This window comes from Zootoca vivipara, chromosome 3, assembly GCF_965207765.1.
Source record: "Zootoca vivipara chromosome 3, rZooViv2.hap1.1, whole genome shotgun sequence".
NCBI classification, from domain to species: domain Eukaryota; kingdom Metazoa; phylum Chordata; class Lepidosauria; order Squamata; family Lacertidae; genus Zootoca; species Zootoca vivipara.
This window is the reverse complement of record NC_142586.1, coordinates 21,101,665-21,129,535: the sequence shown is the minus strand read 5'-3', so window position 1 is coordinate 21,129,535 and position 27,871 is coordinate 21,101,665. Positions and strand designations below refer to the sequence as shown.

Genomic DNA, 27,871 nt, shown 5'->3' with positions numbered 1-27,871 from the left:
CCCCAGCAGCAGTGGCGCTGGCTCCCGGCCCCAATGGCTGCTCAAGCCACGTCGGAGGAGACATGGGTGGCCGCGGCTCCATGACCTCTCTGGTCCTACCTGCGCCTTCCCCTTCAACACAGCTTGAGTAGCGGTTGAAGGGGATGGCAAGCCTACCTGCCCTGGCCTGATCTTGGATACAACCTTGCCGGAGGCCACTTGGAGACGGAAGGTGTGAAAGGGAGAGGCGGAGCCTGCTCAGCAGCCCTGGAGTCACTTCCAGCACCAGCAAGTGGGAGCCTCCTTGTGAAAGGTAAGAGAGGGGAGGGGAGGAGGGGGAGAGCAGGCAGGTGAGGAAGGGGTTAGCGGCAGGGAAGGGGCGAGCGACAGGGATGCGGGGTGGTGGTGGCGGGGTGTCCTGACAGGTGGGTGGGTGTGTCCAGGTTTGCGCCCTTTGGAATATGGCAACCCTGTCCTAGAAGCAGTAGGATATATAATAAGCCTATATAATATCCTAAGCTTCCCTGTAATCCTCATAAAACAAATGCATTAATTTCATTAGGTATTTTTGTGTGTGTCACACTTTCAATGATGTCCACTATGATATCTCTATCTATACAGGTTGGCACTTCTGTTCATTTTAAGTTAACTGCACTTAAAGCCTTTGGGCATACCCCCCCCCTATATGCGAAGAAGGTGATATTAACTGGAATGCAGTTTAGCAACTGGCTACCCTGCCATTCCTCTAGGCCTTGAATTCATGATACCCAAACAAATGGACCACTGGAGCCTTGGAGAAGAGCAGGAAGCCTCTGTTTCTCAAGCACAGCAAGGCAAATATCAAGTGTCTATGGAGGTAGCTGCTCAGTTGCACACCAGTTAACATTACTGTAAGACCACTGTAAGACCAAACTGCTTAAAAAATGATGGTGGGTAAGGCAAAGTCACAGCAGCTGCAGCCTTCCTATTCCTTTGACTGAATGGCCAACTAGCATCAAGACTGGCTGTGAACTTAAGTCCTGACATGCATGGAAATGGAGTCTGTCTGTCTGTCTGTCTATAGCCATCCATGCATCTCTCTCTCTCACTCACTTAAACTACATCTCAAATGTTATAGATCAAATAATTAATGAACCCAAACAGGACTGAGTGTTCTTTTGTGTGCACATTTATATATACCTTAACAGTATCGCCTTCATGCAGCTGAAAAGTTCTGGCTCTCAAGTGGATCCCTTTCCCAGGTTCGGTTTCAATTTTATAAATGCATTCGTGGTTGTTGTCATAATTAGATGGAAAATTTGGGGACAGCAGTGTTCCTTCATTTCCAGACACACTTGCTCCACATTCAGCTAAACAAAACAGACACATTAAAAAAATTACATCAGTTAGCATTCAAAAGATTTTTTTTTAAAAAAAAAATTGTGGTTATTTTCCAGAGAACAGGGTCCCCTGCTAATAACTAGAAAACATGCTGCTTCTTTACACTTCTATCTAAGATTTAGGACAAGAGGATGGTAGCTATTTGTGCCTGTTTGCCAGCTCATGCAATGAGACTTTCCCCCTTCCTCGTCTGCTCCCTACAGCACCATTCACTTATACAATGCTCTATTCAACCATTATATACTTGTTGTATGTTTCAATTACTTGTTTTTTCAGAATTTCATAGCCTTTAGACAAAGAATTATTTAATCATTCTATCAAGATGCATTATCCCCCCCCCCGTTGTATTTTCATTTCTCATTGTACTGTAAAGTTTAGGGCTGCGTTCACATTTACCCGTAGAAGCCTCCGGGGAATTCTGCACACAAAGGTAAAACCAATGTACACTCATGCAACTGACCCTTTGCATCCCCAGAGCATGCTGGACTATATCTAATTGCAAACAAAAGGTGAAAGTGACTTGCCTCTGCTAAGCTCCCAAGGAAGTGCCTAATGGCAAACAAGAGCGAACTGACTTAAACATCCCAGGAGAAATCTTAAAAGCAAACTAGAGATAATGGTCTGCGTATTAGCAACGTAAACCCACTTATATTGCTTCCACGGAATGTGCTTAGGGTACCAGATGATTTAAGCCAGCCAGCCAACCTTACTTGCCAACAGTGTTATACTTCCAAAACGATTTCCTCACTTGCAGCATTTGATTGTACAACTTATGAAAGGGTGTTTAAAATAAGTTTTCATATTCGTTTTGAAAAAAAAAGGTAAAAAGCTAGATGTGTTTTTATTTTAGAGCATCATGGACAGAGCCATCTTATTTTTTTGTATTAAAAAAAGAAAGAGTACATACATGCCAATCCCTTCAGCGCAGTCATTATATTTTCTGTTTTATATTTCACTATCTCAGAACCAAACCCTTAAATTTATATTTCTCGGTGCTGGGACTGTGGGTTTAAGATTGTGTTTTCACCAGATTAATGCAGAATTTTAACTTTTGCACCCATACTGCCTCCCCAATCAATTGCCCTCACTTTGCTAAAACAAGGAGGGGGGAGGAAGGGAGGCATAGCTGCCAAGTTATCCCTTTTTTTAAGGGAAATTCCCTTATGCTGAATAGGCTTCCTCGTGAGAAAAGGGAAAACTTGGCAGCTATGGAGGGAGGACACTTAAGTGATTATGGGGAGAGAAAAAAAGAACAACTACACAAACAATAGCAACATTACAATAATGGAAATTGCCTGCTTATCTCCACTGGCTTTATAACACCTTGAAAATTAGGATTATTTATGGCTACGGCAATTATTTTATTATAAACACTGTGCCAAGTAACTGTAAATAAGATACTTCAATGTAAAAAATAAGTGAACTTCAGATAAATTACCAGCACTTCTCACTATCCATGCAGACATAAAATCACAGTGACATTATTATTTACTGCTTTTAGGTTTAATTGTACCTATTTATCTACTTGCACTTTGACGTGCTTTCGAACTGCTAGATTGGCAGGAGCACGGACTGAGCAACGGGAGCTCACCCTGTCACGGGGATTCGAACCACCAAACTTCTGATCAGCAAGCCCTAGGCTCTGTGGTTTAACCCACAGCGCCACCCGCGTCCCAAGTGTCTAAAGTGTATACCTTATGTCAAAGCAGTTATAGAGGGGAACAGCTGTTCCTGGTCCAAAAGGGACAAGAGGAAAATTTACAGGTCTTGAAAAGGGAAAAGGGAATGTAAACAGACTACAAATATATGAAACCAGCAGGGAATTTGCCCTGCAGTCTAAAACTGCATGCTAATTCTTTTTTTTAAAAAAGTGAAATTAAATGAAAGGCTGCAAGCGTTCAACAGGACAAAGCCACCTCCACCTTTAGAAATACTCCACAGAGACCACATAGGGGGTCTGCTAATGTGTTTGAAATGATTCTGCCGTCTTAGATAATATTTAAGCAAGAGGGGAAAGAAAGATACCAGCATGCTATTTCTTAGTCATATTGAAAAGAGATCCACTTCATTCTTGTCAGACAGAGAATGCATGTTGCTTTTGAATTGATTTTTTTTTGGGGGGGGGTTAAAGAAGTAGTGATTAATAAAAAACCAAAAGAGGGCTCTGTTGTGAATGAATTGGTCTAGGCTAAAAGCATAATATTGGAGTAAAATCATTATTCGTACTTCAAAATTCATCTCACAGACATGGCTTATCCCAAGGGATAGCATAGCTATATTCAAAGCCAAATGTGTGTTTGCTTGTTTTTAATAGCTGAACCCCAGAAATCTGAAGCACCTTAGCAAATGCCAGCCTTAATCAATCCAGGTATTCACCTGGTTTAACAAAACCATTTAAATGAACCTAGACCTGCATATAACTGCATAAGCCAGAAATTAAGAGCCACACTTCAATTAAAGCAAAGTAGTAACAGTTTGTAATGGTTTCTTGCTTTTTTAAAAAACCAGTTTAAGATGATTGTGTAGCAGGTGATTAATAAAATAATTATAATAAAAATAATAAACTCTCAGGTCTCTCCCACCTGCATCTTCATGCTGCTTCATAATATTTTTATTGTACTCATTGTGAAAATTTAGTATGAAATACGGACACCACATGTCACATGTGAAATATGCCCCTTGTGTCTGTGCTTTTTCGTGCAGTTTTTAAATAAGTACAATGGGAAATAAGGGGGAAAGCAATTACTTATTTAAAATGCTTACATTCATTTCAAAGTAGTAAGCAGGGTGGGGGAGTAACATATTAAATGCAACTGTCAGATGTATATAATGCCCTTTACAGGTGGCCCTAAAGCAAGAACTTTTGATCTCACATGCAAGCATTAATTCACATCTCTGAACTGGGAGTTTATCAGGTCAGAAATGACGGACAATTGGGGCTACATTTTATATTAGAGGCCTCGTCCTCACTGACATTTTAAATATGCCCCAGCACCTGAATTAGAACATTCCATTTTGTCTGGGATGGTGAACTGAATTGAAGCTTAGAGAACCATAACTAAGTCATCCATTGGCTTCTAGTACATTGATAACTAACTTGTTTTACAAAGAGGTGAAGAACATTCTGGAATATGCAGCTGTCTTCCTCAGTGCCTAATTCTGGATGCAATAAAGCTACTGTAAAGAAGTCTGCCAACTGATCATTCAACAGCCCTGGCAAACAAAATATGCATGAAAAGCAACACTTACACTCCACATGCATTAAACTTATTGCCCATGATGCAAAACAAAAGAAAATAGTATCCTTCTCATACTCTAGGTTCCACTGGCACCTTTTAGCTAGGAAAAACCCCACCCTTTGGTAAATGAACCTATAAGATAAGCAAGCAATTATAATTGTGTGGGTCAGTTCACAGAATAATTCACAGACAGCTCACATGACACCCATGTGATTTTCGTGTTCACCTCCCTCAAGTAATACACAGTATTCATAGGTATCCGCTCAGTTCATTCAATGTAAGTGCAAATTTCAAATATACAGTAAATTACCGGTAAATCATCCAGATTAACCATCATAAATGTTGGCCCTCTCCAACCAAGTTTTTCTTTCCTTTTGTTAAAGTTTAGGATATTTCAACTTATGCTTACAGAGTGCAGGAATGAGTTCCAAAGGAAAGTGTAATAATACTTTCAGGGGGGAAAGATATGATCCTATTTGAAAAGAGTTCAAAACGGGTTAAGGGTATATATATTCTTCCTCAGCAGTCTGCATAAATAAATAGTATTCCTATTTAACTTTCTATTGTGGTTCACCTGCACCTAAATTTAGCTAAGTGATAACGCAGTCGGCGTATGAACACCCACTTGCTTTCAGCAAGTGGAATACAAAATCAATTAAATTATGAAATTAAATAATTTTGAAACCATTTCTGCAAAGCAGTAGATCCATCATTGTCTCTACTTGTGGTAGATAAAGGGCTGCAAAGCACTTTAAAAAGTCAAACAGAACACTGGTCCGAGAATTTATATTCCAAATTAAGAACAGCTGATTTATATCAGGAATTCAAATTAAATGAGTTCTGTCAAGGGAGAACTGCACCTTTGTAATGCTTCTTTCATATGCCTGACATTTGGAACAAAGCCTTTTGTACAGCTTCGGTAGACCTTTTCATTATCTTTTTTAATAAAATAGCCCACAAATAAACATTTGCATAGGGATGCATAACCATTCATCCAATAAACTTTTAGGACTGAGCAATATCAATTTAATAGGGCTAAACAAAATTAATGTCCTTTGTGGTGTCCCACAAGCAAAAAAGTGTGAAAAGGGGGGACGGGGCTCTTGTAATTATTCTAAGGAAGTGTGGATTCCATCCGATTCTGTGAAAACAACATAGGTGACAAACAACTGAACTCCAGAGACACCTATGGGTAATGAAAGTACACACACTTCTTTCAAAGTTGGCTTTTATCTTGTCATTATATTAAATGTGAAAGTCAAGCGTCAGGGTTGAGGTACTGTGTGTTCAGATGTCCCACAGCAAATGTAGCCTACAGGCTTACAGCCATGCAATCAACTGTGCTCCGTGTGGTCATCAAAGGGCACAGCTAATGCAGTAGCAATGAGCACTCACACTTTACATTGTGGGTGCCATTTGCAGGATCGTGCATGGTGCTACAGTCCCAGGGAACTGACTGGCAAACAGGGGCTGGCCTGCCTCTCAGTGTTATTCTCTGGAGGTTCACACCCAGCCTCAGTAGTCAAGTTTCTTGCTGGGAGGTGGGGCCAGTCCCATTTATATAGGGGGTGGAGCCGACAGTAGACAGGCAGTCGGCTCAGGAGATTCACCCACCCTACCCTCCCTTTGTTTAATGTTTTCTTGTTTGCAGGTTAACACTTTTCTTCCGGCTACCTACCTGTAACTTTTCTTCCTGTTTAACGGGCGCTGCTACGGTCTTTGACTGTTTACTGTTGAAGGGCCGGGAATAAATTTTCCTGCATTGGCAGGTTTTGTCTTCCCCGTAGCAATTCGTCACAACTTTGGCACTTTATGGCCTTGGATGCAATCCTTTAGGCTTTTGTACCTGCATGGGGGGAAATGGGCTGGGCTGCCTGCGTACACATACGTCTCGCAGTGCACCCCCGTATCCCATTTACCCTGCGGGGCTGGGAGGGATACACGGCCAAGGCCTAAGCCAAGGTCTTCCAACATTCAAAAGTTTAATAAAGTTGTGGCCTAATTTTAATTCCATAACACATTGTCTTTATTCCTTTCTTGTGATCCCAGGGGGCTGGGGCTGTCACAGCCTGGTCACGCAAATGTCAGGGGTGAGGCCAGAAGTACAATGTGGTCCTGCATGAGGCCATTAATCCCCCAAATGTGAGCAACACATGAATAGAGTTTAGATCAGGCACGCCCAAACTCCAGCCCTCCAGATGTTTTAGACTACAATTCCCATCATCCCTGACCACTGGTCCTCTTAGCTGGGGATCATGGGAGTTGTAGGCCAAAACATCTGGAGGGCTGCAGTTTTGGGATGTCTGGCTTAGATGTTTGAAGGATCTAATCTTCAACCATACACAACATGCCTATACCACCAACATAGCACTTTCAACATTGCATTGCAGTAGGTATGATTTTCTTTAATTCCCCTAGAGCTTAATAATATCTTGATAAACACGAGTTATTAATATTTTCAATAATGCAAAACAAATGAACGAATGTCTTCAACAATTGCTCAGAAATAAGGAGCTAATATGAAAAGTTCAGAATAAGTTTCCTGTCTTTAAACTATTTTTAAAGAACAAATTAAATTGCAAAACAAGGCCGTGAAGAAAAAAATACTCTTGAGGATCAGCAACACTCATTCAAATTATATATACTAGAGCCAGTTAATTGCAATTCCTGGTGGGAAGTAGATATTCAAAAGCAAGGGAAAAGGTCACTATGTTCAATGCAACATGAAAAGGATTTGCTGGTAGCTATGTATTTCAGTTGTCTTTGTCCATGGAGTTTTCTTGGCAGGGATACTGGAGTGGCTTGCCAGTTCCTTCTCCAGGAGGGGAAGCTGAGGCTCCAATACTTTGGCCACCTCATGAGAAGAGAAGACTCCCTGGAAAAACCCCTGATGTTGGGAAAGATTGAGGGCACAAGGAGAAGGGGACGACAGAGGACGAGATGGTTGGACAGTGTTCTCAAAGCTATCAACATGAGTTTGACCAAACTGCGGGAGGCAGTGGAAGACAGGAGTGCCTGGCGTGCTATGGTCCATGGGGTCATGAAGAGTCGGACATGACTAAACGACTAAACAACAACAACATGTATTTCAGATCCTCGAAATTCTATTATGCATGTCTTATTTCCTAATCTGAAACCTGAAAAATAATTGAAGTTTATCTAAGAACAATTAAAACCCTTCAAGTGCAAATATTTGTAACTGCTCTGTAATTCAGCATGTCTCAGGTCAGTTTGCTGTTTGTGTGAATGGTGTGGTTTGCACAATGCGCAAAGCCAAACCTTAGCCTAGTGAGACTATGCAAATCAGTGGGCTCCCCGGAGAGGAGCTCATAGACCCTTTGATCCTCCTTAATCCTTTTTGCTATTGCTTCACTAAGGTTTGGCTAAGCATGCTGCCTGAACCAAGACTGCAATGGCTGCACACATGTGAGTCCAGGTGCACACTCACAACAAGATTTGTGGTTGAACTCTCCTCACTAATCATGAGCCATAACCAAGAACAAACTTTGGGCAACAGATCACGGTTAGCGAAGAAAGAATTTAACCATAGGTTTGGACACCACAACATCAAAGAGGGCCAGGGAGGCGCAAAAAGTGGCGGCAAGCTCTTCTCCAGGAGCCCACACAGTCTAAGGTTTAGCTTAGCAGAGTGGTGGCCAAACTTGGCCCTCTAGCCACTGAGAGGAAAGACGCCAGACCACAACTAATGGCATATGAATGCTCCAAGCCAGGCACGGCACAGGCAAACTCGGCCCTCCAGATGTTTTGGGACTATAACTCACATCATCCCTAGCTAACAGGACCAGTGGTCAGGGATGATGGGAATTGTAGTCCCAAAACAGCTGGAGGGCCACGTTTGGCCACCACTGGCTTAGCATATTGTGCGAACTGGCTCAGTGTGGCAAAGTCATTTCAATGTGTCACTCCAGTTTCAAAGTGGACTAAGAATTCAGTAATCTACGTAACATGAACACCAAAAGCAAGACTGCAAAATCTCCTGGCCTTCAGCTGCTCTAAAATTATGTAAGTGGCAGCTAAGCCACTTATTATGTCTTAATACCAATTCTGTACAGAGATAGTGGCTAAAAAACTGAGGCTGATTTGTGTGTTTATAATAAAAAAAAAAACGGTTAACTGTCCCATAGTGGCTTTAAAGCAACTTTCTAAAACAACTTGGACCATCATTCATAGATTTAAGGAAACATGACTGGAGTCATATAATGAGCAGGGGTAACAAAGATTCTGTCCCAATTTCCACTATGTTAACCACCCAGTGAATGCTGAGCAGATTCCCAAAGCCGCTGATTCTGTAGCAGAGTGACCTAATTTACAACTGCAAAACATTTCATGTAGTATCATGCATTTCATAAAACAATCCTATTTTCAATGAATCCCCAAAAAAGGATTTAATATTCTGTTGCAATGGAAGTATTTTTTAAAAGTATTTTGCGTTATTAACCAGACCAGATGATAAATACATCAAAACAAAATGTAAGCTCTGATGCAAGCATGTGTGTTCCCTTGAAACATCTAAGCTGCAATGCTAAGCAGCTGGATTTACACATAAGAAAATATAATTAGGATTATTATTATTATTGCCCCATGGCTGCTATCTTTGCTGTCAAAGACATCAGAAAGATTTGTGCCTTCACACAAACTTAAGCAAATTATTTTGTGTGCAATAATAATCAGCTGCATTTCAACCTAGCTATGTACCTTCTTGAATCAGTTGGTGGATTGAGAGTCACACTCAATTGGTTAAAACATCCACAACTGTCACAGAGCGAGCCGGCCAGTAAATCACTCAGTTGAAAGTTGGAGTTAACACTATCTTCACAGTGTTAACATTAGGTTGAATGTCAGACCTAACGGGCACAGCAGCTCATTCCCTGTAGGACGTGCTCCATGAAATCAGTTGCCAAGACTAAAGGTCCCTGCCTTCCCAAAGCCATCTACGTCTCCTCCTCTCCCTGTCTTCTTCCTCTTCTCCCTCCAATCACACATTATTGTCCCACCACCACCACCAAAGCCTTCTTTGGTGGTTCCCCAGCTGGTTCCTCCTATCATTCCTCTGTGTCCAACCAGCCCATGACAACAACCCATTTATAATATGCACTGAATAATTTACACAATTATAGATGACTTTAGCTTTGCCCCCCTCCTTTTGCCTCCCCCATGTGCTATCAATTGGATGAATGAAATGAAAGCATGTGACCACCTACCCACACACCTTGGCAGAGGTGCACTCCATACACGCCGGCCGCCACCCAGGCACGCAAGCTTGTCTGCACCTTCCAAGCGATATCCAGGGAAGCAAGAAAACGTCAAGGAATCTCCGACGCCAAAATGAAATCCTATTCTTCGACTGAAGGCAGGAACACCAGGATCATCACAGGGTTCCAGGTCATATTCTTCAGACAATAAATCAAAAGCCAAGAAAAAAGATGAAAGTTCCCATTTAAGAAAGAAAAAAAAAATAAACAGGGTAACTACACAATATCAACATACATTCGTACCTTGGAAGTCGAACAGAATCCATTCTGGAAGTCCATTCGACTTCCAAAACCTTCAAAAACTAAATTGCGGCTTCTGATTGGCTGCAGGAAGCTTCTAGATGCTACAGCACCTGGGACTCAGCTAGACTAGTAAAGAAAAAGTGATTTATATGTGTCGTATGTGCGATATAACATTGTGCCACCAGATGGCGATGTGGAGTCCCGTTTTTCTCTACCCGTTTTCCCGTGTTTAAATTTACAACACTTTAAACTGAAATGCTTCTTTGATGTGTCTAGATCATAGCTGCCAAGTTTTCCCTTTTCTCACGAGGAAGCCTATTCAGCATAAGGGAAAATCCCTTTAAAAAAGGGATAACTTGGCAGCTATGGTCTAGATCCAGCCCTGGTGTAGTGCTTCTCAGGGTATCAACTGTTGCATCAGCACCTGGATTGCAGCCAATTTTTTGCAAGGATGGAAACGATGACAGATTTACAGTTTGGCATAAGCAAAGGAGGCCAACACTTCACTCTAGGAACTACTGTGATTAAATAATAGCTTGCAGGAACTTTCTTGAAGACAAGTATTAGGAGCATTCAAATTATCTTGATAAATATCATTTAAGTCAGATACCATATTGGTGTGTGTGTGTGTGTGCGCGCATGCAATATTCAAAAGACTTATATATATCTATGAAAATCCTATTTTACTATCACTGATAAATAATGAATGTAACCAGTAATTCAATATGTGAATTAATTTGCATGTGCAGACTCATCTTACAGCATATAGGAACTGCAGCCTTTGAATGTGAAGTCCAGTGTGAAGTCAAAGTAGCCCCTGCAGATTTTTTTTTAACCCCTGCAGAGATATTGAAGAATAAACCTAGCAGTACAGTGCCTTTCTAGTAAAAGAAAAATTGTTTTTATGAAGTAGAACAGAACAAGGAGAGCATATAGAGGGAGGGTAAGGAATGCAAAGGTTTAGCTTTGCATGCTTAATGCAGCACTCTCTATTTGTGGTATACATTTCCACCCCTTTGTCAGTGCAGATTTTACTGCCACTTTAGTAACCTGCTGTCTCAGCTCATATTCAATTCAATACCATCTCCTTTCAGAAAACTGCCCATTTTGCGGAATAACATCCTTTTTCCTCTGTAACCAAGGGCACTGCTTCCAAACTGTTTCTATATTAGCAATATTCAGAGAAAAATTCACATTGATATTATAAACCAGGCTGAACAGGGAGGTTGTGCGTATAAATTTGTTGAACTTAAGCAGAGTTTGGTTTCGTTAGTGCCCCCAGAGGAGAGACCACTATGGAAACCTATGTCCACATTGAGCTCATTGCAGAAAAGGTAGGATTATTAGCAAATTTGCTGAATGTTTGGAGGTGGGTGGGAAGACTGCCCCAAAAGAAAGAAAATGATCTGCTGTTCTGACTGTTAAATAAGGCTAAACCTTCCACATGAACTGCACCTTTTCCAATAAGTCCCTGTTGTGTTTGACCTGAGACACTCTTATTATTAATATCTGTTCTTTTTGGTCTCATTAACTGACATTTTAAGACTTAATACAATTACTTCTAGAAACTAGATAATATTTCAAATCAAAACAAATCATTTATGATTGACGTGTTCATATTGCCTGATTTGCTCCGTTCCTGCTTTCTTGGAAAGATCTTTACACTCAGATCAACCAGGTGGAAACCAGAACCAAGAATGGTGCAGTTAGGGACTAGTAATAATGTAGCTCTTCCTTGCTACTTGTGCATGGTTTTAAAATCTCCAAAAGACTCAAGACATTAACAGTTGTAAACAGTAGTTGCTGCTAGCCAATTTACTGCACAATACTATGCATGTATACAGTACATGACTGCAAGTCCCATTATGTCTAATGGATCCTTAAAGGTAAAGGGACCCCTGACCATTAGGTCCAGTCGTGACCGACTCACATTATTGGCCGAGGGAGCCGGCGTACAGCTTCCAGGTCATGTGGCCAGCATGACAAAGCCGCTTCTGGCAAACCAGAGCAGCACATGGAAATGCCATTTACCTTCCCGCTGTAGCGGTACCTATTTATCTACTTGCATTTTGATGTGCTCTCGAACTGCTAGGTTGGCAGGAGCTGGGACCAAGCAACGGGAGCTCACCCCGTCACAGGGATTTGAACTGCCAACCTTCTGATCAGCAAGCCCTGGGCTCAGTGGTTTAACCCACAGCGCCACCCGGATCCTTACTTGCAGTTAATTGTGCACAGGACTGAAGTTTAAGGCTACAAAAAGACAAGTACCAAGTACACATTGAATGGCTATGAAAACCCAACTATCCCCTGCCTATTTGAAGTCTTAATCCTGGTATAGACATTAATAAACAACAACAACAACTATTATTATTATTATTATTATTATTATTATTATTATTATTTGACACCACAAACCATATATCTCTCTCATGTCTGTCTGTCTGTCTGTCTATATATCTCATTCCAATGTTTGGTTGGTTTTCAGCAATTACTGAGTTGCATCCCATATTGTATACACTATTGATAACTCACAAAACAGATCTTTCCTTTCTGCCCTTCTTCCTTAAATCCTCATATATTCCCTGAAAATCCTCTACAGAGTGCTGGGGAGGTTATCAAACATGGTAGGCTATGGTGTCTGGGGAATCTCCTGACAACAGGTGGGGAAAATCTTCTAGTGCTATTCATTATGACTGTTGTAGTTACTGGTAATAATATAGATATCAAACATTTCCAAATAATCTATCAAAGCCCATGCCTTTACCTGAAAATGTTATATTAAAGCCTTCGTAGGAAATGGAAAAATCAGAAATAAACCGAAGTTGTGCCGTGAAGTTTCCAAAGAGTCCAGCTTTGATGGTAGGGGGCAAAACGGACCCTGTTAATCTGGCCACAGGTTCTGTGAAGCTTCCATCTTCAGTGATGAGCAAATAGTCATGGGAGCTTTCCAGGTGAAAGGTGTGGAAGATCAGTTGTACTCCTTGAAAAATGAGGAAAAGAACAATATTTTGCTTTTTGAGTAAAGTCTGACCTCCTGAGCAGAACCACTGGCAACCTGAGTCAGCTAAAGGCTCAGGCTTCACTAACAGGTGTCTTGTTTTGCTTTGCTTTGCTTTGCTTTGCTTTGCTTTGCTTTGCTTTGCTTTGCTTTGCTTTGCTTTGCTTTGCTTTTGTCATCCAGGGTGAATATGCATCCAATTCTCAACTCTCTTATATATAACACTGTTGTAAGCCTTCAAGTAGGGGTATTCATAAGTGAGTGGCCCTGAACATATGCTTGTACGCAAGATCAGTGTAACTACAATCCTGTTTGTGCTTGGCTCAATTCTGAAGGCTGTTACTAAACTACCATTATTTCCCCAGGGTCTAGAAACCTATCCCCTGGTACAGGGAAAGCAAGGAAACTAGTGGAAGGAGAAGCTACAACAGAAATGTTCCATGAACTCTTGTGGAAGCTCTAGGGGAAGGTTTCCCACAGTGTGGTACCACAATGCATCAATGACCACATTATAGCAAGGTTAGCCAATGTGGTGCCCTCTGGTTGTTGTTGGACTACAACTCCCATCATCCTTGACCATTGCTCATGCAGTGGGGGCCAAAGAGAGGTTTAATCAGGCAACATCTAGGAGGGCACCACATTGGCTATGCCTTCATTATAGTATGAGATCCAAGTCAATAATGAAGACACAGGCAGTAGAATGTAAGCTACAGCAGGTTGTGAAAAGGTTCTGAGCACAATTCAAAGTGTTGGTGCTGACCTTTAAAGCCCTAAATGGCCTCAGTCCAGTGTACCTGAAGGAGTGTCTCTAGCCCCACCGTGCAGCCCAGACACTAAGATCCAGCGCAGAGGGCCTTCTGGCAGTTCCTTCGCTGCAAGAAGCCAAGTTACAGGGAAGCAGGCAGAGGGCCTTCTCGGTAGTGGCGCCCGCCCTGTGGAACGCCCTCCCATCAGATGTCAAGGGAATAAGCAACTATCTTACTTTTAAAAGACATCTGAAGGCAGCCCTGTTTAGGGAAGTTTTTAATGTCTAATGCTGTATTGCAGGCATCCCCAAACTTCGGCCCTCCAGATGTTTTGGACTACAATTCCCATCTTCCCTGACCACTGGTCCTGATAGCTAGGGAACATGGGAGTTGTAGGCCAAAATATCTGGAGGGCCGCAGTTTGGAGATGCTTGCTGTATTGTGTTTTAAATATTTGGTTGGGAGCCACACAGAGTGGCTGGGGAAACCCAGCCAGATGGGCGGGATATTAATTAATAATAATAATAATAATAATAATAATAATAATAATAATAATAAAGAGCTCAAGCTTAAGAACTTATACAAACAACTTCTCTAGATCTGGCGTCACATTGTTCACACAATGGTTTTTCACAAGCAGGTCAGAAACAGACCCTTTTTTAGTAGAAGGCTCATTCCATTAGTAGAATGGCACCTTTAGATCCAATCCAGTGTGTGTGTGTGTGTGTGTGTGTGTGTGTGTGTGTGTATTTGTGTGTGTACATATAATACTAAGGTTAACAAAGACAGAGGCATCCCAAACTTGGTGCAAATGTTGCACATTCAGGCTAAGTTGTAACAAATATAATTATATTCTTGTCACACATATGATGACCTTCAGCACTGTCTATAATTCATATAATATTATAAACTACCATGTTGCTATTCTCTGATGCATATACTATATAGCTAAAGCTTTCCTGTTTCAGAACTCTTTGTGCTTGTTTTCTTAAAGTCCTTGCTTTTGACCCTAAACAACTGCATAAGAATTCTCATTTCTAAAATAGTATAGGGAATGAAAAAGTGGGGAGGGGGGTGGGGAGAAAGTACAAAGGAGGCCTGCAAAAAAGAAAGAAGTGTATCGCAAAGGTCGACAACCAGAGGAGGAAAAAAAATCCATTAATTTTAATTCTCTGCTTTTAAAATCCTATTTCATCATTTCAGAGCTTGGAGTTATCTAAACACCCATACTGTTCTATTTAAATAAAATGCCACACTTATTCAAAAATATATTAAAGCAGTAACAGAATCCAGTGAATAAAACCAGGAGTTATTTTCCACACAGAATTACTATAATTTCAAGACAGGTGAGCATTAATGAATAAAGGTAACATTTTAATTACCAGTAAAGGTAAAGGGACCCCTGACCATCAGGTCCAGTCGCGGACGACTCTGGGGTTGCGGCACTCATCTCGCTTTACTGGCCAAGGGAGCCGGCATACAGCTTCCGGGTCATGTGGCCAGCATGACTAAGCCGCTTCTGGCAAACCAGAGCAGCACACAGAAACGTCGTTTACCTTCCAGCCGGAGCAGTACCTATTTATCTACTTGCACTTTGACATGCTTTCGAACTGCTAGGTTGGCAGGAGCAGGGACCGAGCAACGGGAGCTCACCCTGTCACGGGGATTTGAACTGCTGACCTTCTGATCGGCAAGCCCTAGGCTCTGTGGTTTAACCCACAGCGCCACCCGTGTCCCTAATTACCAGTACTGGCTGGCATTTAGTGATATCAACAGATGGGATGACTTGACAGTATACAAATTTTAAAAATCAATGCAGATATTACTTTGTTATATTTTAGAAATGACAAATATTGACACATATTATGTATTTTCAGGGACCTTTAAAACCAACTTTCTTCACTGATCCCAGCTCGAAACAGACTGTCACTGTTCTGGGTCTCTGCTGGGGGCAGGTCTGTCCCACTCCTCATTCAGCGTGGAATGGGAACATGTGGGGAAGACATTACATCCCAACACAGGGTTGTGGCCAACAGTGGAATGGGCAGCACACCTATTTTAGATGAAGTTGCTCCCTCTTCAACCAGCACAACAACTCACCCACCAACTCTATGCAGTGATAAGGGATTAGCTAGTTGTCCTTTCCAGTGGTGAGGAGGAATTTTAGAGGCAGTTTCTGATTCCCAACTGGAGGCATCATTTTTGCATATTCCCTACTGTGTTGTTGACTATGGCAAAGCTATATTGATTTGGTTGACTGGCTTTGCCAATTGTTTCATTTGGTTATTGCTTGGCAGGCAGTGTGAACACCCAATAATATAATCTAAGGTACCCTGATAAGCACCCTGAGGCACTTGGAAGCTGATGGTCCATTTGATCAATCTACCTCTCAATGCTGGAGAACTTAAGCTGTGTAAGAAGGATGCAGCCCCTGGGTCTTGGAAGCTTTACCCAACTGAATGTTGGCCAGAGGGGGTGGAGCTTCAGGTTATACCCTGAGACTTGCCAACTCCAACATAACATATTCAAGATAATATAATAACATATTCTCTCTCTCTCTCTCTCTCTCTCTCTCTCTCTCTCTCTCTCTCTCTCTCACACACACACACACACACACACACACACACACACACTTTATCTTTTTATTAAGCCTATATGGGAGAAGTAGATGGGTTCCCTTGCTTTGTTTATTTTTTCCAAAATTTATCTTCAGGAGGCATTTAAAACAGATACACCCTGAAAACCTTATGTTCTCTTACCCTTGCCATGAGAAACTTCGATGGTCCATGTGCAGTTTAAAGAATTTGGATAAAAATCAGGAAAGCCTGGTGAGAGAATGGTTCCACTTCTCCCATGAATATAGCCACCACATAGAGCTGTACAAAAGAAAGAAAGAATAGCAATAAAATAATTACTGGTGCTCTGCTTGACCTTTTTTTCCCCCTTTTAGTTGAGGAGCATTGTTAGGCCCATTAACTTCCTGGGGCCACAAACAAATGCTAACCAACACTGTTAAATTCAGCCATAGCTGTCACGTTCTCCCTTTTTTAAAGGGAAATTCCCTTATGCTGAATAGGCTTCCTCGTGAGAAAAGGGAAAACTTGAAAGCTATGAATTCAGCTAAACATATACACACACACAACCATGTTGTTTATGTTTTACAAATAATAGGTCCCTGCTGAAATAGAAAAGTTGTAAACATCATCAGAGCAAATGAACTGATTAGGAGCAGGCAGTAGTAATAAGATTGAAATGCTTATACATCTGCATTAAGGTCTACTCAGAATTGCCAGTAAGTGCCTCGTCTCCTTGGCAACCTGAGAGATAGTAAAGAATCTGACAAGACTGTGTCTCAAAAGAGATAATAAGAGAAAACTAGAATATGTGGGTTTTACATTTTAGAGAGGGTAGATTATGCAGAGCACTGATGAGGAAGGCTGGCGTCTAGCCAGAAAATGGTGTTCCGGCGGATGGGGTAAGGTGGGAGAAAGAACCTATGTTCAAATATATACCAAAAGGTATCAAACATAAAATTAGCATACACCAAGACAATAATATAGATCCCTATATTTTTGGATCCACAGGCCAATCGCAAGGATAGTACAAAATGTAGAAATGGGTATCTTTAGAAATTTATTTGTTATTCTTTGATCTAGGTTTGAGAGCTAAAAACCTGCATTATAAAGCTGTTATATTGATTCTATTCACACACACCCTAAAATTAATAATTCAGGGTGGGTTGTTCAGCAGATTTATCACATTTCTCCTCTTTTGTTTTTAAAGGGAAAAGAGATACACATTTTCCCCTGCAGACATACTAATTCTTTCAAAACCAAAACCTTGTGAAGATTAGAAGGCTGCTAGGACACTAAAATAATAATTTCCATGGAATTCATAATAGACTGTTCTGATTTGAATGACACATGAGTTGTATTGAATATATGGGTAAATTACACAGTGTTTGCAAAATTAGATTGTGGTATGTGCCCCATAACTTGCTTTGGTATACCTATCACTTGCCTTTTCCTGCATCTTTCCATTTTTAATACATTAAATATCTGACAATCAGCATTATATGTTGGCATATCTTTTCCACATTTGATTGACATGACCCAACTTCCTCAAGTAAATTGTAGTGTGAGAAAAATACACTATAAAATTCCACTTTTAGCATGCGGGGTTAGGGGGTGGTTGGATTATGGCTGGCACATCGTTCTCAATTTGAACTCTGACCTTAAACTAGAAAAATGTAAGGTAAAGGTAAAGGGACCCTTGACCATTAGGTCCAGTTGTGACCAACTCTGGGGTTGCAGTGCTCATATCGCATTATTGGCCGAGGGAGCCGGCGTACAGCTTCCATGTCATGTGGCCAGCATGACCAAGTCGCTTCTGGCGAACCAGAGCAGCACACAGAAACACTGTTTACCTTCCCGCTATAGCAGTACCTATTTATCCACTTGTACTTTGATGTGCTTTCGAACTGCTAGGTTGGCAGGAGCTGGGACTGAGCAATGGGAGCTCACCCCATCGCAGGGATTCGAACCACCAACCTTCTGATCAGCAAGCCCTAGGCTCTGTGGTTTAACCCACAGCACCACCTGCATCCCGGAATACTTTAATGGGGATTGCTTTCAGAAAAGAATAGTGTACCCATACATATTCAATCCCCTCCTCCCTCTCTAGCAAAATGCCCCAATTATGGGCAAGAAAGAGGGGCTGATCCCCCAGCTTTGCAATTCATACCCAAATGTCAGCATTGGGAAATGGCGGAATGGGGTTATAACTTCAGTACTGGCTCTGCCTCACATCTTTCTGACTCTGTGCTGAGGCTACTGAAACATGCTGCTGTGTGTAAATTCTTCATAACCAAAAGAAAGCAGGCACTGCCACCCTCTCACTATCTCTGTCTCAGCTTGTGTGTGTGTGTGTGTGTGTGTGTGTGTGTGTGTGTGTGTGTGTGGAGGGAAGAAGAGAGGAGATTGCAGTCACTGTTGGTTTTAACTAGAAGCATTTGAAAGAGCAGGGTGATGAGATTAAAGAAATTGAACATTCTAAATTATACACACTTAGAAGATCTCATAATAAATACAGCAGTGATTTTCAGAAAGCTATAAAGTATGTTAAACAATAAAACATGCCAATCCCATGAGCCATAAATAAAGCAGAAGAAAAATGCAATGTGTCAATAAAACTATCTCAAGAACTATGCCACAGTATAGTTCAGCAGTCTGAACAACATCAGCCCAAGCAGAAACTTTATGATTGAAATCTATATACCTGAAGAAGCACCATGAAAACTGCAATTTTTAGATATTCTACAAAGTAGAATCACTCTTAGTCCTATCTTATTTATAATAAAATGCTTCATAATACTTTAGGTGGAAGTATTTTACAATATTCAAACAATAAAGAAAAGCCCATTTTGGTCTGTAGTATGTGATGGTTCTCCTGATTCTATAATTTTCAAGTTGGTTGGTCCTACAAGATAGCTTTCAAGTTGGTTCTATTACTGTGTTCCGTAGGAATATGTGGTTCACTGATGAGCTCATGAATGACAGGTTCACCATTACACATTTTCTTCTGCAATATGTAAATGTGGTTATGTATTCTGGAGTGTGAATACATTTTTTTGCTGTCGTGATTTGTAACCATATCAGTCTTTCCAAAGTTTCTTGGAGACCTCTCTAGGGAAATTCAAAGGTTTTGGGGAGTTATTCTAAGCCTGGAAAGAAGATAGGCCCAGGGTCTCACTCTGGTGACAGTTTATCTCTTCCCACCTTTCTACAATGGGAGAAGTGAAGAAACCAGCAGCTGAGAATACACAATGAGGCTTTCACCAGATTTCCCATGGTTCCTGAATACACTGCAGACTTCTGAGCATATTCAAAGCTCCATTGATAACAGAGTATTTGAGAGCTATGGAGGGTATTTCTCCTTAAGAATATATAATTCAGGGGGTGAGGACCACAGCTCGGCCATGGAGACTCCAAGTACACTCCCAAGCTTTTGTTGCAGATAGGAACCATGGGAAGATAGGATGAGTCCTTAAATTTATATCTGGCTGTGCCACTGGTTTTCTTTCCCCAAAAATGTGGTACATTTGTGAAAGTGCAGCAGGGAAACAAGGTAATCCGTCAGCAGAGGAAAACCTATGCCAAAACTAAGAGGGAAAGCCGTAGTTTTTATCCAAGAGCTATAACCATCTTAAATGCTGTAACTAAATAATATGATCTTGGGGAGCTGTGATGTGTGTGTATGTATGTGTATGTGTGGCTGCAATTGTGTTTTGTTTTTGTTTTTATGGGATGGCATTCAATTTTGTTGTACTATGTACAATGACAATAAAGTATCTATCTATCTCTCTATCTCTCTATCTCTCTATCTATCTATCTATCTAATAATGGGTCAAGGATTTGAAACTGGTAGGTTCTCGAAGCTACGAACATGAGTTTGACCAAACTGTGGGAGGCAGTGCAAGACAGGAGTGCCTGGCGTGCTATGGTCCATGGGGTCACAAAGAGTCGGACACGACTAAACGACTAAACAACAAGGTTCTGAACCACCCATTTCTTAAAGTTGTTGTCATCTAGAGGATTGTAATGATTGTGAGAAACGGATTGTTCAGAATGAAACTTAAATGTGGCAAATGTGACCCATGCATGCTTGTCTCTTAGAGGCAGCTCTCCTCCAAATGCACAATACTCCTGGGAAATCTCCAGTCAGGCCCAGTTGTAGAGGATGACAGAAGTTGTAGGCCAAAACACAGTTGTATCTTGATTTCAATAAGTCTTTTGACGAAGTCCCCCATGAATCCCACTTCTCAAAATTTTGCAGTGTACCTATCACCTGCTCTCCACCCAAAATGTGTGGATGTGTACAAAAATTATTATTGTTATTAGTAAAAATACTATTCAAAAATGCACCGTATTAGGGAAAATTGCTTTGCAACAATGTGTCTATTGGGCACAATTGCATAGGATATTAGGAGAATATGCACTAAAAATTCTGATGATTTTTTATTATTATTTTGAGAATTTTTTTACAAAGTAAAAATGGACATGGAAATGAGTAGAACTCAACTGAAAGGGGGGGGGGTGAGAAACTGAAAGAAAATGAAACCAACAAGTTTTAGGAAGGACTTTCTTTGATATACTCTAGCATAAAATGAACACTTCCCGTAGGTTTAGTGTCTCCCATCAGAGTGCTAGAATGGAGGAAGTTGTAATAGCAAAACATTTCCCTCTTAGAGGTTTGTGTTTCCTATGTTGAGCTAGACACACTTAGCACAGAGGTATATTTTCTGCTTTTGAATGTGTCCCAGAAAACCATATATTTATGGGAGCAGAGTAGAAGTTATGATAAAGCGAAGAGGAGTTTCAGGAATAAGAGTAGTGAATAATGCAATTTCTTTCTGTGCCCCGCCCCCTTTCCCTACATGAAAATATATCACATTGCATCTTTTTAAATATAATTTATTTTGCAGAGGTCCAATAGCAACTATTGCACAGTACCTACCATCGCAGCTAGGTAGTGCATGGTTCCACTGATGATTTCGTTCACACACAAGTGGTTCATCATCACTCAGAGTGTAACCTGGATCACAGCTAAAAGTGACTGTAGATCGGATGCTGAAGTTATTACCATGCCGATGGCCATTCACAGGAATACCTGGGTCAAGGCAGGAATCTGATTCCAGTGTAACACCTGGTCAGAGAAAGGGAAGGTGAACAAATATTAGAAATTCACTGCAGAAGAGCAAATTATGTTGAGCTGGCAACTAAAAAAAGAGAGTAAGCCAGGCATCCCCAAACTGCGGCCCTCTAGATGCTTTGACCTACAACTCTCATGATCCCTAGCTAACAGGACCAGTGGTCGGGGAAGATGGGAATTGTAGTCCAAAACATCTGTAGGGCCGAAGTTTGGGGATGCCTGGAGTAAGCACTGAGTTTACAGAGGTTGGAAGCAACCCTTTAAAAAAGAGAGAAAAATATGAGCAAGATAACTTTCTTGCAAGTTATTTAAATCATCTATGCTTCAAAAAGGATACAAAAATGTAATATGAGCAAGTAAGGAGAGGAATTTGACAAGGGCATTAAGTAACGACATTGGATAGATGTCGTGATCATTTACTTTCCATTCCCCCCCCCTGTGTTGTCTTTCTATATATTTGTACTTTATCTTCTATACGTGGAATGCTAATAAGGACGGTTCTTCCATGGTGTACTCTGCATGCTCCCTTTCTTCCCAGTTGAGACCTCAGAGTACCATCAGGAGCTAAGCAGACTTTGATCTCTGGAGAAAGAGGTGTAATATTTCTGGAATCACTAATGAACGAGAATTGGGACAGGGAAATGTGACCTGTGCATGCTTGTCTCTTAGAAGCAGCTCTCCTCCAAATGCACAAAACTCCTGGGAAATCGCCAATCAGGACCAACCTGCATGGCCTATTGTAGAAGATGACAGACTTTGTAGTCCAAAACACATGCAGGGAACTATGTTGGCTACACCTGATTTAAATATTCTCCCAACTATATGGGCATTATACATTTTTAAAAGGCACTGGAATGCCTCTGAACATTGTATGATGCCAACTTTGTGCATCTGAAGTTATGGTTTAGTACTTGGATTAGAGTACCACTGCTGTCACTGAAATAGTTCTCTTTCCTGGTTATAGAGTTATTTTCCCCTCTAGGTAAAATAACTTTTAGCCCCTTCAAATAGCTGTAACTTAGTTTCCATTCTTCAAAAAGTGCTGATGCCTCCCTAAGTGCCAATCTCTGTAAAGCCACATGGTAGTTTATTTAAAGCTTAGTACCGTATTACTGAAAAGCATAGATAGCAATCTTTGAAATGATACCCTGCCTAAGCTTTCGTTCTGAAGAGTTGTGTCAATAGTGGTATAATGTTTTCAGCTTTTCATGGTGCAGTGGGTAGGTATTTTGATTTTTCCTGGACCTCTTGGGGGCTTTTTACACCATCCATTATAGTATCCTACTAAACTGGTTTGCAGGTGATTCATTTCCTAGGACAGCCAGTTTCAGAAGATGGTGCTGGAAGACTCTAGCAGCTATGTGATAGAGTCCGGCATCTTTTTGTTGTTGTTCCCCTCTTGCATTTAAATATCTGCATGAGACTGCTGAATGAGGTCATATGGAGGTTTGAAGAGAGGTGTCGCGATAATGTTGATAGCACCTGCTTTTATCTTTTTTTCATAAAAGTAATGCAGGAATTTTGGGACCATGGGTGGTGCTGTGGGTTAAACCACAAAGCCTAGGGCTCGCCAATCAGAAGGTTGGCGGTTTGAATCCCTGCGACGGGGTGAGCTCCCGTTGCTCAGTCCCAGCTCCTGCCAACCTAGCAGTTCGAAAGCACATCAAAGTGCAAATAGATAAATAGGTACCGCTACAGAGGGAAGGTAAATGGTGTTTCCGTGTGCTGCTCTGGTTCGCCAGAAGAGGCACTGTCATGCTGGCCACATGACCCGGAAGCTGTACGCCGGCTGCCTCGGGCCAACAACATGAGATGAGCGCCACAACCCCAGAGTCGGTCATGACTGGACCTAATGGTCAGGGGTCCCTTTACCTTTAATGCAGGAATTGCACTAAACCACACAACTACTGCATTACTTGAATTTATAGTAATGGGCTCAAAGAGAGCCAATAAACTGGAGCCCAGTCCAGGAAAAAGAACAGAGATCCATTGGTGGATGAAGGGTGGTTTATGTGCTTCATGGGTTTCAAAGCTTCTATTGAAATATGCCTCCCTGTACACTATGATGTTCAATGGAGGAGGCCCATGTCATCTGAGGTTGAGTGACTACAGGGGGAAATGCTTGCTCGGTGGTGGCACTACAGGCGGTGGCAGGGGTGGGTGTATCAAATAATATTTTCCATCATTTTTAAATAGATTATCTTGCGCTGTCATTGCAGTATTTCCAGGACCAAGTCAAGGCACAACTCTCTACCAAGACTTTCAGATGAGTGGATGCTTTCCTTCCTCTTCTACTGTTGGACTCCTATTTTGCTGCTCTTACAATTTAGTTTAGTTTTGCAGTTTAATTTACTGTTTTTAATGAACTGAATATTGCTTTAAATTGTGGTTTTAATGTAATCTGCCCTGGGACCATTTGCTGGAGGGTGGGCTATAATAAATAAATAACCGTACACACATTGCGATCCTGTTGCCCTGGTGTCTGTTTTCAATTCTGCTGACTGATTTTATGCTGCTCTTTTTGTATTGTAATGTCTTAATATTGCTTCAATGCTTTGGTTTACGGTGATTTTATTTTTATTTTTTTCTAAGCAACCATGGGAACTGTTTAAGGATATGGTATAAACTACTTAAATAAATAAAAAAATACACATATGGTAAATACTAAAGCCAGTTCCCTTTGCACAATATAGAAATGTATTTTCATACGTAATTTCTCAAAGTATCCTCCCCCACCTCTTTCTAAATATACTGCAGCATTTGATATTTCACTGCAAATGTAACAAGTTAATGCAGATTAAAAATAATTAGCAATGATTCATTTGCAGTGGTGAAGTAAAAAAAAAATGTGCATCTTAAAAACTGCAGGGCACCTCTCACTGAACAACTGCAGCCAAGACATATGCAATAAAGAAGGAGAGTTGGATGTTGAGAAAGATGACATGGCTCCAACGCAAGGGCACTATGTCTTCCTTTCAGCACAGTCTCCACTTCCATTGCCAGTATTCTGTACGTCTGAGACACAACCCATTCCCTGTTATATAAAATCCACTCCATGTTTCTCCCTTCACCTCCCTTCTAGTCTGTTTCCAGCAGGAAAAAAGGTAATGTTCTTATTGGCTAAAATTGGGAAGTCAGCCAACCTATTTCTGATTTATCTATTTTTAATTAGAATTTCATTTTTAAATAGAAAATAGTTTTTTTCCCTTGTCTAAGATAACCTGACACGAGCCAAGGGAAGCCACCCTCATTTGCAACCAATAATTTTGAGGGGTCCTTCCTTGAAGCACGTTTCTGTGGGCAGGGTGGTTGTGAAGACCACCTGCATCACTGCACTCCAGATCATTGAAGGATCCCTGCACTCCATAGAGCCCTGTGGGAGCATTGCTTGCTCCAGAGAGGCAAATATTGTAGTATGTGCTGTGGCAGCAATAGTGGAAACCTTCTACAGCTAGCTGGCAGGCCACTGGAGGGTGGCACTTATGGTGCTGATAATGGCAGTGGCAGGCAGGCCTAGGTGTGCTGCAGGGAGAGCAGGATGCCCCACTCATCTCAAGCCACAGGCTACCCCACAGAGCTCACTGTGGCTCAGGGCAGAGCTGAGTGTGATTCTCTTCCAGAACTGTAGAGAAACAGCATTCTGTACACTCCACTTTTCATTTTCATTTTGTTATCATGCTTGTTATAAATGGGAAAAGATGAATGCTCTAGTCATTTAAGCGCTAACAATGAAACTACTATCTACTTGTTAATAATGCATAAGGATGCAATTGCTGCAATACATCCATATTGGAATGAATGCTGGAAATAACTGTGCATGACTCTAGCACTACTTATGACAACAGAAATATTAAATACTGTACTATAAGACTAGTTCTATATTATTATGATCAGAATCAAAATATATTTCCCCCCTAAAGAATTATAGAGTATGAGAAACCTCTTATATGCTTTGGGAAAAAATTCATACTTGAAACCTTCACCACTGTGGGATTTTGTTTTACTTGCCTTTTCATCTTTCAGAAATTGTAAGCAGGTTCTGACATCATAACCATAGAACAACTTCACAAAAGTCTGCTTCTTGGTTCATGGATACTACCATGATGTTCAACTCTGGTAATCATACTTTGTTTCTAAATCAGAATCAAAGTCCAACTTCAAACTGTAGTTTCTGATTTTGCTTTGGAGGTAAGTTATAGGTAGGCGTAACAATAATTTGTCCCCAATTCAGATATCAACAATTACTGTGAACCAGGAAGCAAAGCAAGCAATCTGTGCCCTCTTAACCATTTAATGACTGCAAAAGGTATTGCAGGCATCTAGATAGTTATACCAAATCAGAGAATAGAAGCATGCATCATAATGAAAGCAGAACTCTTGGAAATGAGACTTATTCCACTATGCACACAAATAAAGAATGTCATGTTCCAATGTGAGGTGATCCCATGCTCACAGTGAAGTTCTGGATTAGGGTAAATGTTTTGATTTATTTTTAATGTACACACATGCAGCAATGTATAATAATATTTTTTTTTAAAAAAATAGTTTTTATTTTATTTTAAAAGTGCAATTCCAGACATGTGTACTCAAAGGTACGTCCCATTGAGTTCAACAGAGCTTACTCTCAGACAACTGTATAGGATTGCACACTAAATGTATAACAAGTGGTGCACACCTGATTCCACAAGTACAAGGATTTCCACTTGTGCTATGGAACCTCTCCTCTTCTTGTGCATACCCCATGTTCTCCCCAGATCTACTCCAGAGGTTTGGGGAAACCCCCAGAACAAATTTAGGGGACATGTGGGGGGAGGGGGAGGGGGAGGGGAGAAGTTACACGACACAAGTAGAAACTCTAACACAGATTAGTCTGATACCACCCATTTCACTCTTAACCATTCCTCTGTTACAGCCATTTACATTTTTCGCTGATTTATGAGGCACCCTGCCAATACACTTTTCATTCCCCACAATACCCACATTCGGTTATTTCACTCATTTTAACTGAGAAAAATATCGGACTTACTTTCATAGTGAATCAAGAAGCCAACACTTGAACGGCTGTTATCTGTAGTGAATAGGAGATACATGAAATTCCCAGTACTAATAAGGAACTGTGGTGCTTGTGTGCCATGGTATTCCCCAATTAATGGAGAAGAACTCGTCGGCCCATCTCTGACTTCCAGGGTATCATAATTTACTTCTGTCTGGAACCTGTCAAAACAAATTGCAACACGTATGACTTCAAAGCCGACATTTCTAAAACAACAATAATCTCATTAGATTGCTTGGGCTTGTCGGTGGAATCCCATGGAACATTTATGCTGCACAGCTTTCTGCTCTCCGAAGGTTATTGCTTACTTTTGGGTAGAAAGAATATAATCCACAGTAGGTAGCAAAATAAATTGAAGTAGGGTGAGGAGAGGGCACTTGCAGGAAAGAAGCAGTAGAGGATCTCTCAGAAGAGGCTAGAGTGCTCCTGCCTGTCATAGTAGTCAAATACTGGGGTAGATGGGGCAATGGTCTGGTTATATTTGTGGATACTTCATGTGCACAATATATTACATGCAGGAGAGGGACCTTAGCTCAGTGGTAGGCCTCATGATCTTCAAGCACTACGCCTCCAGCAGCTCCAACCAAGAGATTCCAGGTTGCAGGAGGCCTCAGAGATCTACCATCCAGAGCTGACAACACTAGTCAGTGTCATATTAGAGCAGTCCAGGGAGGACAGAGGCCCTCGTGGAAGAGCTGTAATGGTTCAGTGGTAAGAGCATATGCTCTGCCTAGAAAAGATACCAAGTTCAATCCCCATCATTTCCAGGTAAAGCTGGAAGGGATCCTATTCTGAAATCCTGTCAGTCAGTGTAGAAAATACTGAACAAGATGGACTAATGCTCTAACTCTGTATATGGGACACAAACAGTGAGGATTGGGCCTGTTACATCTACCTCCCTGAAGCTCAGCACTGGCACCCACCCCACAGGGATGTGTGCTGAGTCCCTACCTGTACTCATTGTATACATATGGCTATATTTCATCTGATCCACCCACTGTAATTATTAAGTTTGCAGATGATACTACCATAATGGGTCTAATTACAGGTGGGGATGAATCAGTGTACAGGGGGAAGGTTCAAAAAGTATCTACATTGTGCATGGAGAATAACTTGCACCTAAATATTAGCAAGACAAAGGAGATGGTATTGGACTTTCAGAGGAAGAGAGGGGAACTAGCTGCGTTGTATACTGGTGTGTGTGTGTGTTGTGTTGTGTGGAGAGAGTCTCTTCCTTTAAATTCCTGGGA

General features: G+C 41.2%; 1 protein-coding gene across 1 annotated transcript in view; it reads right to left on the bottom strand.

The window, feature by feature from the left end:
* The window catches only part of CSMD1 (CUB and Sushi multiple domains 1), a 946,508-nt gene that overhangs the window by 220,303 nt on the left and 698,334 nt on the right, over nucleotides 1-27,871 (bottom strand). Inside the window, exons 17-22 of the mRNA XM_035109950.3 lie at nucleotides 26,595-26,782; nucleotides 21,374-21,562; nucleotides 16,618-16,734; nucleotides 12,879-13,094; nucleotides 9,821-10,009; nucleotides 1,159-1,328 (exon numbers count right to left, since the gene is read on the bottom strand). Of these exons, the coding sequence (XP_034965841.3) occupies nucleotides 1,159-1,328; nucleotides 9,821-10,009; nucleotides 12,879-13,094; nucleotides 16,618-16,734; nucleotides 21,374-21,562; nucleotides 26,595-26,782 (1,069 nt within the window). The remainder of the gene's footprint in view (nucleotides 1-1,158; nucleotides 1,329-9,820; nucleotides 10,010-12,878; nucleotides 13,095-16,617; nucleotides 16,735-21,373; nucleotides 21,563-26,594; nucleotides 26,783-27,871) is intronic.